Source organism: Acromyrmex echinatior, chromosome 10, assembly GCF_024713525.1.
Source record: "Acromyrmex echinatior isolate Ae372 chromosome 10, ASM2471352v2, whole genome shotgun sequence".
Taxonomy (NCBI): domain Eukaryota; kingdom Metazoa; phylum Arthropoda; class Insecta; order Hymenoptera; family Formicidae; genus Acromyrmex; species Acromyrmex echinatior.
In genome coordinates this window covers 4,489,747-4,507,323 of record NC_141861.1, presented here as the reverse complement: position 1 = coordinate 4,507,323, position 17,577 = coordinate 4,489,747, and the positions used below count along the sequence as shown (strand labels likewise).

At 39.2% G+C, this 17,577-nt stretch overlaps 2 protein-coding genes across 6 annotated transcripts in view; one reads left to right on the top strand and one right to left on the bottom strand.

The window, feature by feature from the left end:
• Nucleotides 1-17,577, top strand: part of Atg16 (Autophagy-related 16) — a 408,498-nt gene that overhangs the window by 213,643 nt on the left and 177,278 nt on the right. The gene's annotated exons all lie outside the window — the stretch shown is intronic.
• neo (ZP and PAN domain-containing protein neyo) overlaps nt 1-17,577 on the bottom strand; it is a 179,884-nt gene that overhangs the window by 45,502 nt on the left and 116,805 nt on the right. For both annotated transcript variants that reach the window (XM_011065882.2, XM_087410138.1), the window contains one exon: nt 8,747-8,948. In XM_011065882.2, the coding sequence (XP_011064184.1) occupies nt 8,747-8,948 (202 nt within the window). The remainder of the gene's footprint in view (nt 1-8,746; nt 8,949-17,577) is intronic.

Sequence of the window (17,577 nt, the reverse complement as noted above, 5' to 3'; positions counted from 1 at the left end):
CAGGACATTAAAAATCGCATCGCATAGCTCGTTACGCGTCTTCAGTTTCTTAACCATGCGGCAATAATTTGCCTTCTTCCGCAGTTCCTCTTCCCGTCGCAATTATCGTGTCACGTGTTGTGACTTTTTCACTTGTCGATGCTCCAAGTAAACATGAATTTCATGCAGGCTTTCCTCTCTCTTTCTGTCTCGGCTTCATGTTTTTTTATACAATTTTCCTATATTTACACGGAGAAAAAAGTTACTGTTTCAAAAAAATATTAGTTGATTCAACTAAATGTAGCAGTCATGGGCAGTCAACCAAATATTTGTTAATTCAGACAAATAACATGTTTTAAATTACAAGATTTTATTATTCTAAATATATAAATATTTGAACTAAATAATCATTACGAACTAAACACATTTAGTCAACAACTTTTTTTTTCTCAGTGTAGATATGTATCCGCACATCCGGAAGGATAACTGCGGAAAATAATATCCATGAGTTATTTCAACTGGGTGATGATAATTGTTCATTGTGCGGCAAATGGAAGTATCATTACACATTATAAGGTCGAATCAGCACCTTATCGATAACACTGTTCTGGTCATCTATCACTCTTTCTGCACATTCTCTGCCCCCACCTCGATTAACCTATTTTGAACTTTCTTCATTCGATTCGCGTTCTTTCGAACTTCGTTACCAGACTTCTGCTGCACGCGTCAACGATGCCATCAGATGTTTCTCTTTAAGAAGCATACCATTCCTCGAATTCGCAATCAAGTTGCGACTGTGTTTTTCATCAGCGACCGCTAGTCACGCAGCTATTCATAACGACTCACGATAACACAAGCAAAAACTATAGCGCGAGATATTTTAAAGAAACGCGCGAATACTGAAGTCACCACATGAAAATTAAGAGTACGTCAAATTCTAGTCCGTAATCATCAGGATTATCCGCAGTTGAAGTAGATTGCGGTACGTACTTGCAGTACACGTTAGCGGATACTATAGGGACCCATTTACTGTTCATCGCGAAGTACAGTCATGTGACAACCGGAGAGGCACTGAATACAATAGGAAGACCAAGTTACGACTGTTAATGCGTGACGTTACGACATTAAATGGTGTGTTCTGTGAATTTATGGCTAGTATATCTTCTAACAAGTAACGTCGTGGGACATGCTGCGGTGAGATCATTCCTACGAACATTATCAGTGACACATGTGTTCTTTTATAATTAATAAAAGCTTCTGTCTCCGCTTTACGATCTTTAGTGTATCAATGGGACAGAATGAAATATTATTCTCTTAATACTTCTTCTTCTTCTTCTTCTTCTTTTTAGGATCTTATCGTTTCTATATCTGTATAGCTCTATAAACATTGTTCTGCTTTTGCTGCCGGGAGGGAGTTCTATCAAATTACTTTGTGACTCTTCCTCTTTCTTTCTCCAATTTTCTTCGACGTGCCAATGTCCTCTTTGCTCTTTTGTGGTTACTTTCCTCCAATGCTCTTTTCGCCGTACGATCGTCGAAGATTTCTCGTGGGAGTGTTTCGACTTCGAGATTGTTGCTGCTCTAAGTAGCCCGTTGGTACATGCTACCGCAGCGTGTCTCGCCTGTTGGCAGTCTTTCAAGCGCGTGAGTAGGACGAACTACACGGTACGCTTGCACGGACCCTCGAACAATGAATTTCGCACTTATAATTGGACGTGTCGGTGTTGGTTACATCGGGCAGCGTTCCTAACGTTAAGTGCACGACTAAGCGCACAGGGACTTGTTTTCTAATGTAACAGAGTGAAATCGCAGTAGAGAAGTAGTGTTTGTTGTCGAGGAAACGGTACGGGAAATAGTACTTATGCGCCGAGGAGATTATTTGGAGAAATGATAGTATTAGGAGAAATAATGTTCAACGCATTGTGATGGACAGTTGTGTTTTACAGTTGTGAAATTAAGCTAATTTGGCGTACTTTATTATTATTTCAATTTAACGAATTATATGATTTTGATATATAATATGTAATTTCAATTTGAATAATATAAAAGCATGAGTATTACAGATGGAAATTATTAAATTATATAATAATAGCGTATGATTTTTTTATATATCAAAATTTCTCTATACTTTTTTCATGATTTTCTTTCGAAAACGGTCTGTATGTGAATAACTGTAGTTAGATATTGTTTTTTCAATAGCCATTTTTTAGGCCACAATAAAATATAAAATATACAATGGAAAAAATACCAAGCGAGAACAGAATTTCATTTGAACAAAAATACTTTGTTTTTACTTCGAGTATAAAATTTTATTGTAATGCCATTGATAAAAATCAGTCAATATGTCCTATTTTACAATAAATTTTTATTTTTGCCAATAAAATTATTTAATATATAGATTCAATAAATTATAATAAAATTATTTTATATATAGATTTAAAATAAAAAAAAATTTAAACGCGGAGAAAGTAACATTTTGATGACTGACTTTCACTAATGACTGTTCGAAATTTATGATTTTCACTTCTGATGTTTAATCTTTTCTTTTATGTCAAATTAAGGTCGTTCAAAATTTACTTTAATCAATTAATATGATGCGAAACAGGTTTTTAAGTATAAGTTATTAACAGACGCACATCATACTGAATGATTTGCATAATTAATCACTGTTTTAATTAATTTTTGATTATATCAAGATAATCGACGTAACACGTGGTAATAACGCATCATTTTTTCGGGACCAAAAATATTCTGGTTATCTCAACTGTTTTGCATCATGCATTCCGTATACTCTCCTTGCTGGAACCGCCCTTTCCAACGAATCTCGCTCGTGATACTCGACTTTATGGGACAAAAGCCAGAGCCGGCCTCATTCACGCTGTAGTGTCCTCAACGTCCTTCCGTTTCAAAACGTTAATTTTTTACAGGAAGTTTGTCGCTCGCCACTTCGACGCAGTCATGGTGCGTAAGTGCTCTTCTTCTCATCAGCTTCGGCTTTCGCAGTCGTTCGTTCGTAGAATTAAATAAGGGAGATGTCAAAGAACGAATGTGCAAATCTACGAATTTTATGGGACGTGTCAAAGAATTCGCGTAATAATATCAGAGAATATCAACTACTTAGGAACACCTGAGTGCGATCAGTTTGACACAATTCACGGCGAGGCGTCATAGCGTCTTAAGAGTCTTCTACAATTATCAGCAATGCAAATTTTCTGAATTCCCGGATCGTCGAGCTAACCCCTGGGATAAAAGGAATTTCGTGTCTGCCGTTTCCGGGATTCTTCGTTCAAGCAATGTCCGATGTGACACGCCAGATTAATGATTTCCGGGAGCCTTCGCTGCCACCGTCGACGTAGGATTCGAATTTTTCGTCGCAAACTTTCTGCAAGTTTTTATCTAGGATATCCCCGGTTAAACTTTTCTCCGAGATTTACAACTCGCGCTCGCACAAGGCGAAAGTTGGCGCGAATGTTTCCGTTCTCTCCTAGTTTTATTTCGTCTCACCTTACGCGCGCACACGGACGCACGTACGCACGCACGCATCGACGCATGCACGCACGCACGCACGTATGCATACGTGCACGAAGGTACATGGATGTGCATACGAGATCAGCGTGTATATCGTATGTGCATCTTACTGTACTTACATGCGCGTTACTCGAGTACATGGCCGTACGTGCTTAGACTGCGCGGCCACCTCTCGTGAACCAATACTCTCATTAGGGAGAGAAGACCTCATTATACACCGCACGCCACGGGACCTTGCTACGATTATATTACATTATTGTAATTGATTGCAGCACATGTAACTCTGGCGTGATTCTTAAACAATAAACTCATTACCCGGTAACAAGGAACGCCGATACGCCGTACCGGCAGTAATAATCTATCTCTCGTGAACAGCCATCGCCTAGGTCTGAGCCCCCTGTAGCAGCAGAAACGATTCTCGAACGACCGATTCGCGTTTGATCGATCGCTCCGACCAGTCCCGACGGTCGTAAGCGTGCACAACGATCTCAGTCTCCTCCTTCCTCGCATCCCGTCTCGTCTTTCTTCGTTCTTCCTATTCTCTTCTCTGCGTTCCGAACGCGGTACTCTCGAATACTCATCTGGAGCACATCACTCGAGATGTGCTCAGCCTTTACTATTTGTTCGCAACAAATCACCAATGCATTGGACAAAAGAAATATACACGTATTATATCTACTTCCGCGACAGACCTTCGATTGTATCATTTTCATACTTTGGTTACCTCTAAGAGATTTCTTCCGTTCCGATAATCGTACAAGCAATATATATTTGCGTTGGAAGATATTTCAAATTTAAAATACTTAACGGGAAAATTTCCATAAATGCAAGAACTGAAGCACTTAATTTTCGAAAAACTTATCGAATAAAGAGAGAGTGTCAGAAAGTTGTTATCAGTTAAATTCTACACTCAGATTAACGATAGAAATTTCAAATAATTATTGAGGAGAAAAAACATAATCGTTACAAAAGATAATTTTGAAAATAAAAGAAATCACAGAAAGAAAGTTCGTGATGTTTGTTAATGATACGCAGTCATTAAAGGGGTATTAATCCATATTAACGTCGGATGTGCATGCATGTCTTAAAAAAAAAAGATTGTAACATAATAACTTTCAATAATCTCAACGGGCGAGGATCTTCCCGCGTGATGAAGCGCCTTCGTTTGGAAATCAAGGAGTTCCCGCAAAAGAATTCCGCCGCCAAGCGCCGACAATGTCTAATCAGGCGATTGTACCGAGGGAATACTGTTCCCATGGAATGTTAATACAATCTTCATCGGCGCTTCTTGAGCGAGTGGCGGAGGTCTGGCTTCGTGCGAGACAACCGGAGCATCACGTCTGAAGCTAACCCTCGCGATCACACGCGCGTATTGTTGCGCAATAACATAATACCACGGGTTCTCTTGATTATCCATGAGCAGCGGTACGGTGAACAATTGCGACCGGCGCCAACGGGGAGAACGCGTAGCAGAGATTTATCTACATTTAATGAAATAGCTAACTTCCTTCCCGCGTTTTCTTTCGGGTTGATTTCGAAAAACGCGCCTGGGTCACCCTCTCGCTTCCTTATCGTCTAGACTTTTCTTGAACGACAAAGTATATATATTTATGTAATTTCCTAAGTGTTTCTGCCGCTGCACACCGTTGACCTCTCAGGGTTAGCCGGGTTAGAATAGAAAGATTATGCGAACCCTAAGGATGCGCCTTTATTCGCTCAATGATCTCTGAATCCGTGCATTATCTCGCCGTGCATTATCTCATGGATAAATGTTTCATTGTTGTTTCCTCTTTGCCGTGCGCACGTTTCTGCCGATCGCCTCGGCTCGATAGCGACTCGTCGATTTATACGATTTTAGTCGATATCGCTGCGAGTTCTCGTACCGAATTATTCCACGGTGTTTATGAATACGGATGCTCGCGATTAAACAGCCTTCGGTGGCGAGCGAGCGTATATCAAATAATTATTATTCCTCTATTCAATTTGCAATGCCAATTAATATTAACGTTGTACACAGCTCACAATAAATCGTCCCGAAATAAATTAACGCTAATTATTTGACCGAATTCCGCGTGGCACACGTTACTCGATATGCTTCTCGCATATTAATCGGTTTAAATGGCGTAATTGCAATTATATATTTTCCGTCTATCATCTCCGCTGGAAAATCGCTACGATAAGCAAAGTTTTTCGTTTGCTGCCTTTTTCCTAGCGCCACGTTTCATTTCTTCGGAGATTAAGCGGATTATGTCTGTACCCTCCTCGGAAAACGCGAAGGGGTGCGTTTGTTCAAGAAATTTGCTTCAGCAGTTCGGTCGTTCATGCATATATTCACACCGGTGCTCTTTTTTTCCACGGTTTCTTCAAACACCGGAGGTCTAGAAAACGCGTAGCTATGCCACATTTGATACGGTTCCGCCCGGCCGAGGACCTCTCGACCCTGTCTCGGGTCGAAGCCAAGGTACAGCTCTGGGGGTCGTTCGCGAGAGACCAGCTGGCAGAGACCTTTCGCTTTGGAGGCTTTCAAGGTATGCACGTGCACATTCATCCGGCACGCTTGCCTCACGGACGCGAACCTTGACGCGTCGGCGTGATACCGCATAAACGCGCAACACCAAGCTCTATCGAAATCGGAAGACGCGCCGCGCCGCGCCGACCCATGCCATCGTCTTCCGCATGCTTGGTCAATGAAAAATGTCTGATACTCTGACGTTTCTCACAACTAACCTATTCAAATTTATTTATATTTTGGCGGCTAATTGACGCGATAGAAAATAGTTTTTTTTTTTTATAATCGAGGAAAATATTTGAGAAATAAAATTATGTTAGACGATAAAATATAAGAACATTTTAACCGGCGTAGTTTTAGCGTAGTAAAATCGATAGATAGTTCGTAGCCAGTTTAACTTGAGCCAGGAAAAAAGATACATTTTTCTGCCTGCTATTGCATCGAGCACGTGTCACGTTTAAAATGCTTAGCGCATTCAAAGAGCGCGCGTGAGCTTTAAAGCGTGGAAAAACACGCTGTGATACGTGATAAAAATCGCATTTCAAAGGTGAATGTAATTACAGATCAAGTGCGCTGTAATTGATAGATGGACTATACCGATTAGCATATAAATCAACATATGAATTGTAGAAAAGTCATCGGATCGATAATCACTACTTCCGTGAGAAAAATCCTTAAGTGTCTAACGGTTGATCGCGGCATGAGAGAAATCATTCTTGTCTAGACGCTTACTTGTATCGGCGATAACGATCGAAGAAAGAGAATTGGCAATAACGATGCACGCATAAAAACGCCTTCTTCGTACAGACTGGAAAAGACGAGAATGCAGCATTGGGCAACATGCGCGTGCCGATACGCTCAACTTGTGTATCAAAGAGAATGCGAAACGTGCGTGTTTAGTGTGAAACAATATTTGTAAATTTCATACGAATAAATCTAACTAGGAGAACGTAATATCGCATAATTGGCACGCATGAAAACCGTACACGATCTCCCTTCTCATGTCCTGTCCCGTCGCGACGAATACGACATTTTCGCGCGATTTTCACATGTATAATGTATACGAGCGAAGCAGTTTATATAACACCCTGCGATCAGAAGAGCGCTCGCCATAGCGGCACGTTGTGAAAGAGGGATTTAAAATGCATTATAATCGTGTGTGTGACCAACTTCGATGCCTATGCCATTTCATACTTTCCTTTTCCCGCGAGCTTCCCTTGCACGTTCTCCTCTCTTTCGTTGTAGGAGCAATGAAAGTGCGTCGGTTATTACACTCCGGATACCACCTACATAAACGTATAGAAACCGCGATCGTGGTCCATGCGGAATTGTATTATTTATAAACGCGCGCAATAAGGATGCGATACGCATTATTGCATCTAGTTACGCACCGTTATGTGTTATACTAAATAAGATCAATGCGACAACGCAAGTGATTTCCAACAAGGATACGTCCGTCGATGCGGCACTTATAAAATCTCGTAAAACGATGATCGTCTAGTTCGTTAGCCGCTAAAGTCGCATATCGCATTTCATTGACTTCCTCTGAATCGTTAGATCGGCGAGGATAGTTTATAAATTTGAAAATATGATTGCGAGTGATCAAGATAAATTAATATTATTACATTGTAAGATATTCGTATATAACGCGTCGTTTTATTTGATATTAACAAAGAAATTATCTGTCCCATTAACGTAATACAGTTGTTTTGTACTCAGTATTTTAAGTCCTGAATGTATTGACAATTCAAATTCAAATTCCTCGACAATAAAATTTTCATTCTACCATTACGATATTACGATAACTAACAACCAACGTCCGTGGTGTAGTATAATGTATAATACGCTGTGCGTTCATCAGAACAAATACAATAATACGAGTATCGTTATTTCCATTACAATGAAAACGTTTTATTATGCTTTATATCTCGTGTAGATTGGTAATACCGAAAAATTTCTATTCATCGAGCATTCACAATATGTTCGCATTACAGTGTAACAAATATACATACATATATAACTCAAATAGGCAATGGATAAGAAACTTTTGTAGTATATATGAATTTTTCAAAATTATTCTTTTCTGCTTATTATTTATTATTATATTAATTGTTTGGCAATAAAACAAAAATGTTCAAAAATAATCTTCCCGTAGAATTTAATTAATTTTGAATTATATCACATATAAAGAAACGTATGCGTTTACTAATTATTGCCAAATAAGTGTATTATATAGAATATCTTTTTCTTTCGTATTTTCGATGTAATAAAACAAGATTATTTGCCGCCTTATTCTCACTTATACAATAGAAAAAGCTCGTCTTGAAAACGTCCTTTTTGCAATACATGGCGATAAACAGAGCAATTTTAACGTGAGTTAGATTGACCCTTTCTAACGCTTGCTATTCTTCGTCGTTTTCTTTCACGTCCCAATACGGCGTACTGTTCTTATCTGAGAAACACTCGTGAGAATATAAGAGCGTAGTGTAACGTCCTCTAGCTGGTCCAAGAATCCAATAACTGGAAAATGCATTGGAGCGTACGCTCCTCGAAAGCTGCTCGAGCCGGCGTTCCCTCTGCGTACCGATTCGCGACGAATATTACGAAGCGAGTTCGTCCTACTCCATGGACATCGTATCCGCGATGAAGCGGATAGAAAAGCAGGTCGGTGGAAAACGAGCAATCGGACGAGTTCTACGTAAGAGGAAAATACTCTGCATCGGTACTCACCGGCACAGGAAGTCTCGTTCGCCCAGGCAGAGCTCGAGGCAGTGCTGCCTCGAGGAGGCGGTCATGGTTCTGCGTGCGTGACCCTGAAGGCGGTGTCCCTGCACTCTATCGATGCACCAAGCTCGTTCGCAGGGCTTCACTGCCAGACAACTCTTCTGGGCATAGATCGTGAACACGGGGAACTGAGATTGCGACAGTGCGCCTGAAAACAGAAACAGATTTCAAATTAATTGCGAAAAGATTTGAGATACTTGATGCTGCGTTAACAATATTTTGTACGCCTTCAGCACGTGATCGTAATTAAAAAAAAAAAAAAATTATTATTTCCCAATGCAGCTTATTCGATTAATTTGTGACTATTAATTTAAATTAATAATCATGTATTAGGTGTTGGAATTAATTCGTAGCGTTTTTAATGAAAGAATGTTATTTATTTCACATGAGCATTAAAAAATACATTAATGAAAGTACTTCCCATCACTTGTAAAACGCTACGAATTAATTCCAACACCTAATAATTAAAATATTGTTCATATCATTGAAATTATTAAAAGTTTGTGTATATTCGTCAAACGTAATATTGTTTACTTGTTTTAAAAATCACGTGCGGTTTTCTATATTATTTCAATAACGGAGCTTTATACGGGTCAAGTTGTAAAGTTGCGTACACAGTTATGTTACCTACGTGTGATACGCAATTGCGATAATCTATAGACGTTGTTGAGTTAGATTACAATTTTGATAAATCAACGCGTTTATCACTCGCCGCCACGAGTACCACGTTCTTCCTCGGTTATTGGCCCACGTCGCGATAAGCGACGAAGTAGGCACTCCGCCCACGTCTCATCATACGTCATCCGCTCTTTGCTAAATCGTAATTAATCTCCGTTATGTGACGGGAGCTTCGATCGTGACTCATGGAAAACTTGCTTGAAGCTGAACATGAGGAAGAAAAGGAAAAGAGATAGGAAGACAGGTAGAATAAAACGATAAGAGAAATGAAAGATATAATAATAATAATAAAAAGTCTAACAAAATATTTTAGAATAAAAATATCTTACACTTCTTGGCATTTATAACAATTCAGAGATTCAAAACACAATTTAATTATTTTAAAAAACGCGTTTAACAGACAGCGAAAATAAAAGAACTTCGACGAGGACATAATAAATCATTAGAATGATGAGGAATACTTGGGAAGGAGGATCGCAGAGAAGGAATATACGAAGGAAGAATTTCTCAAGCGAGATGCGGATCGAGTCGCGGCACGTCGATCTTCAAAGAGGCGCTAAAGATATTCAATTACCTGCCATCAGCAGGTCGCGCCTTACGAGGCCTGCAGGCTAATGTCGTTGCCTGTTTTAACGATGACTATGTGAGATTGTGGTCGAAGTTGCGACCGCGATATAGGCGCATTCTTTACGGCGATCAACTGCGGTCGAATTACCCATGAAGATTCAAATTGTAGGAAGACGTTACTTATTATGGACTGAGACGTACGCACTACATTACGGTTATGAATGCCTACTTCCGGGGAGCTCACACGCAGTACAGACGGATACCCCTCCCCCTTTCCCCTCCATTTACTTCTTATAATACTACCGCATTATGTGATAATAGCGTACGGAGTCGAGTCTTAAATACCTCTCGTAGAACTTCATCCGAAGTGTTTTGTTTAACTTCCCGTCTACTCATCTCGCCTCCCACGCTTCCTTCTTCCTATTCCTTTTCATCCTCCGATAACTCTTTAGTACCTACATCCGCGGCTTGGAATCCGTTAAAATAAGGAAAGCAAGGGACGCAAAGGAGGGATGCAACGGGGAAGAAAAGAGGGGATTGGAAGGACGAGATAATAACAGAGTGATGGTGGAAGGAGCAAAAAGGATTCTCGCCCGAGCGCATGTATAACCGCGAACCTTCGCGCTTCGAGATATGATTTGTGACCTCTGTTCGGGGCCAATTAGAAAAGCGCGAAATCGTTATTTCGATCGGCACGAAGCGCAATTTACCGATTACCGCGAAGTGGTATACGCAAACTAGTATACGTGAAACAACGCTGGAACAAGCACTCTCCAGCACTGATCAATTCCGTCGTTTTACGTGGAGCGCGTTCGTTATATCCGGTCCGTGGAAAGGTGGACAATAGTATCGTTTCATGTTTTTCATTATCCGTTTAACCACCTAACTTTTACATCATTCATTTTATCTTGAAAAATGCATAGTACGTGTATCACGTACCGTATAAATTCACGCCTTGAGAAAATAGCTATCTGCAGCTCGTACATAAATTTGCTTCTGATCGTCAATCGAAATTTAAAGTGCAGAAATTGATGGCGAACAAGCACCTATCGACTATATTGGTACAATAACTAAGAAACGTACACCGTTACTTCAATTTTCACGCCAGCGCAATCGTAATGAAGAACTACAGGGTGCAGTTTATTACAATGAATATACCAATGAAACGTGGCCAGGATGATATTCAGCGTTATGCACTGATATTCCGCGTAACACATTGTGGTAATACTTTCGACTTGAGTAAGTATATTCATACTTATGCAGGAGAGAACGATTTGTTGCGCGGACACCCAGGGACTTTCATTACAATGATGATCATAAATTATGGACCCCTTCGTAGATTCGTTGTCGACAGGAACAGAGAACGCCTTGATAACGCGCCGTAACACAAACTTAACGTTTCATCCGCTCCGTGAATCTTTCGTTGCATCTTGTATTCCTATCATAAATACTCGAAACGTCCCATGAGTCCGCTCGTAAGACGGTGACGGTGACGGCGGCGGAAAACAGTCAAAGAAAATTTCCACATGCGGCTTGTCGCGATGTCGCCAGGTACGAGAAATGGTCGTTGCGCATCTGCGACAGAGTAGAGCGGTGTGCGATGCTCCATTCTGGATGGCGGCCATCTCACGTAGAAATGACGTACGTAAACCGTTCCCGGAACACACGCCGCGGGGAACGGTTCGATTTCTGATATACGAGGTACATTTAGATACGATTCTAGCTCAAGTGGCATCAGCAACGACGTCGCCCGTCGGCGCGTTGAATCTGATGTATAATCTCGACTCTCAAGCATCCTTCCTCTCTCCGCGATCTCTTTCCCCGATGCACTCCAACAAAGGCAATGAGATTCCTTTTCTACGTGCGACTAGACTTTCAGCGATCTACAGCGGCGAACATCGCTGCAAATGCGGTATGAAAACCTGTTCAGAAGACGTAATCTCTGTCGCAGGTGGCACGATGAAATCGTAAATAAGATGGAGTGAGCTACACTAGCAATTCTACTTAGCAGTTAACGGCGTGTTCGGATGCGCTAATCATAAGATTCTAATATTTCTGCTTTTATATGTTGTCCGCTAAACTTGTAAACAACATATAAAAATAAAAACTTGCTTTTACAACATGTAAAAGCAGAAATATTATCTTCATTTGTTAAGTTAGCGTATCATCATAATTTTATTACATTGCAAATCAAATCAATGCAAATCAAGAGCAAATGATGATAATGTCATTTACATATATTAAGATCCCAAATTCAAATTTCATTCATTATGAATGAAATTTGACATTTATTATGTGTTCCTTGAAAATTTATGTCGATTATATTATAATATTATACCGCGAGTAAATGGAACTGACTCGGCTTTTAAGTTAAGCATATATTCACCAGCTGACATTTATGACTCCGATATCTGATCTCTGGCGAGCAATCCCTCGCGTATGCTCAATCATTATACTTTCTACGGAGTACGAGCTCTTAACCTTGACCTAAGACTCGATTTTCCCCACCTTTCCGTCTTGTGCTCCCATAGTTAATGCAAGTCTTTTATCTACTATGAACTAAATATCTGGGTATCCTTTTTCACGTTTGTCTAATTTGTGGTTTACCTTCTGATTACTATCCTAAAGTAATTATACTTTGTAGTAATTGAATACTGGCAACTAAGTATTTATTGGAGATCTATTTATTTGATACAAGAACCATTAATTTGTGAGATTTAACAATCTCTTCTTTTTATTCAATAAATACTTATTTACTATAAGTAAATGTTTAGTTAGCAGCATTAAACTAAATATTTATCACAAAATTGATTATATTTTTTTTCTCAGTGTAGCTGCATTTTTAAACAAACACGCGTGTATCAGAGAATCTAGGCGAGGAAAGAAGAGAAAAAGAGGATAGCGGAAAGATATAGAACATTATACCGCCGCTAAACAGAACAGAGCCGGTGTAGTATGTATCGTTATCTGTATCTAGCCATTTTATTATTCAAATAACTGTACCCAGATATTTTAACATTGTACCTTTGTAACAGGACTGACTTAGCAGTATGTCATGCGCTTCGCTTTGCGTAGGCGCACAATAGTTGGGACACTCGTGAGTCATTCTGCGCTCTGGAGCGTGCACCTATATATATGTACGCGCGCATAGAGATGCACATTTATTTACACGTTTGTCTCCAGGCGCATAATTGTGGATGGTTGTTATACGTACTTAACGCGCCATGTAAAGCCACAGTTTTTCAACTAGCCACCACGCCGGGCGATGTAATTGTCCCCGCTTCTGCAACTCGCTTCGGCTTTCTGAAACGGTGGCTGTATACGATGCGACATGTGCCTGTCTGACGAGCGTTACAAATTTGCTTGACACTCTTTATACACGCGAGAACTTTGCGAGATATGATCTAACATATTTCTTCGTGTAATTACGAAGCCGTAAGTTAGAATTGTATAACTTTGTCCTCGGCGCGTTTCACGTCGCTGCCACTCCTGTTTCTCTTATTCAAATATGAAGAACACGAAGCGTGTCAAATTGTAAAAGTTTCGGTCATAATAAGTGCAAAGGTAATAAATACCTGATCTCTCATAATCAGTAGACTTAAATCTGTCTAGTTGTCAATTGAAGTAGTGATTACAGCGTATTATTTAGAATACCTTTTAATCGAAAAATTAATCCAAGTAAGCCATTGTTATTTTTACCTTCCCGGTCAGAATCTGTGAAACTTTGTCACGTTATATCTCTAGATTGAATACATATTTTTTAGTTCAAAACGTGTGAAATTTATACCTCGAAGTCAGAAAAAGACAAATAAATATGAATCAAATAAATAATATTTTATTTTCAATTAATTATTATATTATACAATGCTTCAAAGAAATTTTATTGGAAAAATTCGCAAAAAATGACTACTTTGGAAAAAAATTCTAAAATGTTTAAATTTAATCCAGGTCTTTGAATTATATTATAAAAAAGTTACAGCAATGTAAAAAATTTCATAGGGTTCGTTGGACTCATGAATGGTTGGCTTGGGTTAAAATAAGTTTATTAACATGAAACCGATGAAGTTATATCTGAGCTTCTAATAGTTTCGTGAAATAAGACATTTCCATTGATGATATAGCGAAGTAAAGATATTATATTTCCAGCTGTGCGAGTGACAGCTTGATTCTTACTCCAGCTATTGCCCTGTACGCTTTTTCGCGTGCTCCTGATATCGTGTTCTTGTCGAATTTATTCGTAGAACTAATATTACGGATAGAGAACGTTTTTAACATGTATACGAAGTTCGTTGGATCGTCGCCAACATTTTCAATCGTCCTTTGCACTCGACAGAATCTCCATTCCCTCGTTTCTTCCGCTGTGTAGACGGCGACGCATTTCCAAGAATTGAATGTACCAACGACGGTATCCCGCGACGGTCAGCTTTCTCATCCACGTCGTGCCCACTTGTCTTCCTACTTCTGCCGGCACTTTTGTTTTTCAATGCCACTCAGTGTCCGTGCCCGCGTTTGCGGTGGTGCACGTCGAGAGGATTTTACTTTCAGAAATGTATCGACGTCCATTCCCTTCGGCAATACAACACACTCCGTCAACCATACGACCGTGCTTGTCTAGCGCAAAAATAAAGTGCACAGACCCCAAGTGAGCTTTGCATATTTTGTTACTTCACATGACGCGTTTCGCAATAAATGCCTTTAGCGTTCTCACAAAAGACCGTTTTCTGGGATATACATGCGTATATCGCGACATTGGCGTGCCGCGATTTACAGCTTTTGTTAGAAATCTAATTCTGTAGGATAATTAATGCTGTCATCTTGCGGTACACGGTCCGTATCCAGCTGCATTCCATGTCAGCTGAATGGGAGATTTCATTGCCGCGAAATACAACGCCCGCTTTCTCTCATTCATCCCGACATGAAAAAGCACGTTTCGGTCGCCTTCATTGCCATCATCATAAATATGCAGAAGCGGTAAAAGCAGCGGTAAAGGCAGTCAAGCCCGGCTTGCCCCTCGTCACTTTTTAACGTCGTGTAATGTCGTCAGGGCGAGGATGTACGTTCTGTACGTAGCTGTACATCCCTGATGGTATGTTTCTAATTTGCGTGCATGCATCGCTTACCATAGCTTGCTGCAAGAATTTAATACACGAAACCGCACCTAGGCGGGGTCTGTGAAGAGAGAAAGATATATACGTACATATATATATATATATATATATATATATATATATATATATACACACATAAATATATACATATATATGTATGTATATGTATATCTATCTCATATGCAAACGGATGTCTGCACCATATCGTACGGCATCAAACGAGCGTGTGGCACGAACACGCGATTCCGAACGGCACAACCGAACTTAGGAGATGAGAAGGAACGAGCCAATAACGTAATTACTTTCGATGGTTCTCCGGAAACTATTCGCACTTCGCAGATTGCGCGCTCGCGCGGCTGTAATTGAATATTCGGCGTCGGAATTACAGGATGACTGCGCTGAAGATGCGCTCAAGAAGATCACGCGGCTACGCCATTTCGTTCCCTCGGCTCGCGGAGAATGCAAAGTGTCGAGTAATTGTCCCAAGTTCTTGTCATTAACGCCACCGCTGGCACACGCGACGACGGTTGCGTCCCGATAATTTCGATACATTCTAAATGCACTGTTTTACTAAATTTAATTAAACACGACGATAATTATCGTTCTCGTAAAAGACGTTGTTCAGTTATATCTAAATGGTTAGGACATAAATATAATCACGTTCACATCGTGAGAGAGTTAAACTTTATTGTTGCAAAATTCATTCATTCATTATTCACACGATAAACAATGTGAAACAGTTATGTCTTTATATTAATTGTAACAGTTATGTATACTTATAATATAAGAAACAGTTAGATATTATACAATTCTGGAAATAATATTGTGCCTATTCTTTTCAGTTGAATTTTTTGCACGGTTTATCTTTCCTCTTTCTTTCCATGTTTAAGAAAAAAAATTAACGGTACACATATAATACACGATATATTTATTTTATTAATTGGAAATGACTTTTTGTATTAAGTTTATATATAATTCTCATATCTTTTTATATATTTTATAATTAGAAATTTCTTTCTAAATATTATACTCGAATAAGTATATAATTTGTTTTGAATGAAAATAATTGAAAGATCCTTCTGTATCAAATTTTATCTCTTTTTTTCTATTCTAATTACAAATTAATCAATCGCGTATGTTGAAATAATATCGCTCATTGCGCGTTAGATTAAAAATATAAATTATCTTCTAGCAATTAAAGTTTAATTATGATCATTCGACAGATATATCTCAATATTGTAAGTACTATACCACGTATTATTACTGTTGGCCGATTCGAATGAGACAAGGGAATTAGCTAGTTAAGTATGACGAAGGCAATGACTACTGGTTATTCCTTCATGACCGCCGATAACCTACCAGAATGACTTTGCACGTTGGATTCGGAAGCAGCCGAAGATTTCTTCCGAGAATGACTGTACGACTTTACAATTATGTTTCAAACATTCTGACTACTGGACAGACTATTAATAAAAACAACTTTAAATTGCTGAACTCTCCTCCTTCTGTCTCTTTTTTTCTCTTAATTATCATAATAAAATAAATTTAAATAAATTCAAAAAATAAATCCATTAAAAAAAAACTTATTGTTAGAAATAACAGGATATTTACTAATAACGGAATAATGTAATATTTATGACATATACATATCGTCTTTTATAAAAAATTTAATTTAAATCAATATTTTTTAAAATATTTTTATTACAATATATATATATTTTTTGTCTTTACTTTAGATATTTATTTACCTGAAACATACAGTAATTGTTCCCAAATAGACAAGACAAAGCAGTTTACAATTTCGATGAAACCAACGTTCTCAAATATAAATTCTTCGCCAAGAGTTTAAATAGAACTCCTTTACCCGGTAGCCGAGAAATTCTCAATGTAACCTGCCACTTCGGTGCAGGATGTCAAACGTGAGAGATACAGAGTTCGCATGGTGATTGTGTCGACGTCCACGAGGGTTGTCCCTTTTCCTGCTACCGTGTTATCTTGATACTATTAGCGCTCTATGCAAATGCATCGACAAGTTATACCGCTGCGGATAAATTTCGTACAAGCCAAGGTATGACTTCGCCTTTCCTACCTGATCATTTGACGACACGTGGTTACATCGAGTTGCAGTAAGTGTACTCAGAAAGCATTCGCGTGTCTTACTTACCTGAATAAGTACACATGAACGCGCGCGCACACTAATAAATAGGTATGTGTATTCGTATCGAGGAGGAATGAAGTTTTAGCACTTCGATTTTGAGCGATCGAGCGCACTTTACATGTCGGATGGCACCTTACGTGCCTGTACTGATCAAAGTACTTAGTATGCCTGGCGTATATCGGGTCGACAGTACTTCCCACGGCTATTTGAAATCCAGTCTGTCGTATATAAGGTACTTCGGTATTCAGTATCTGTGCTGTACGGTC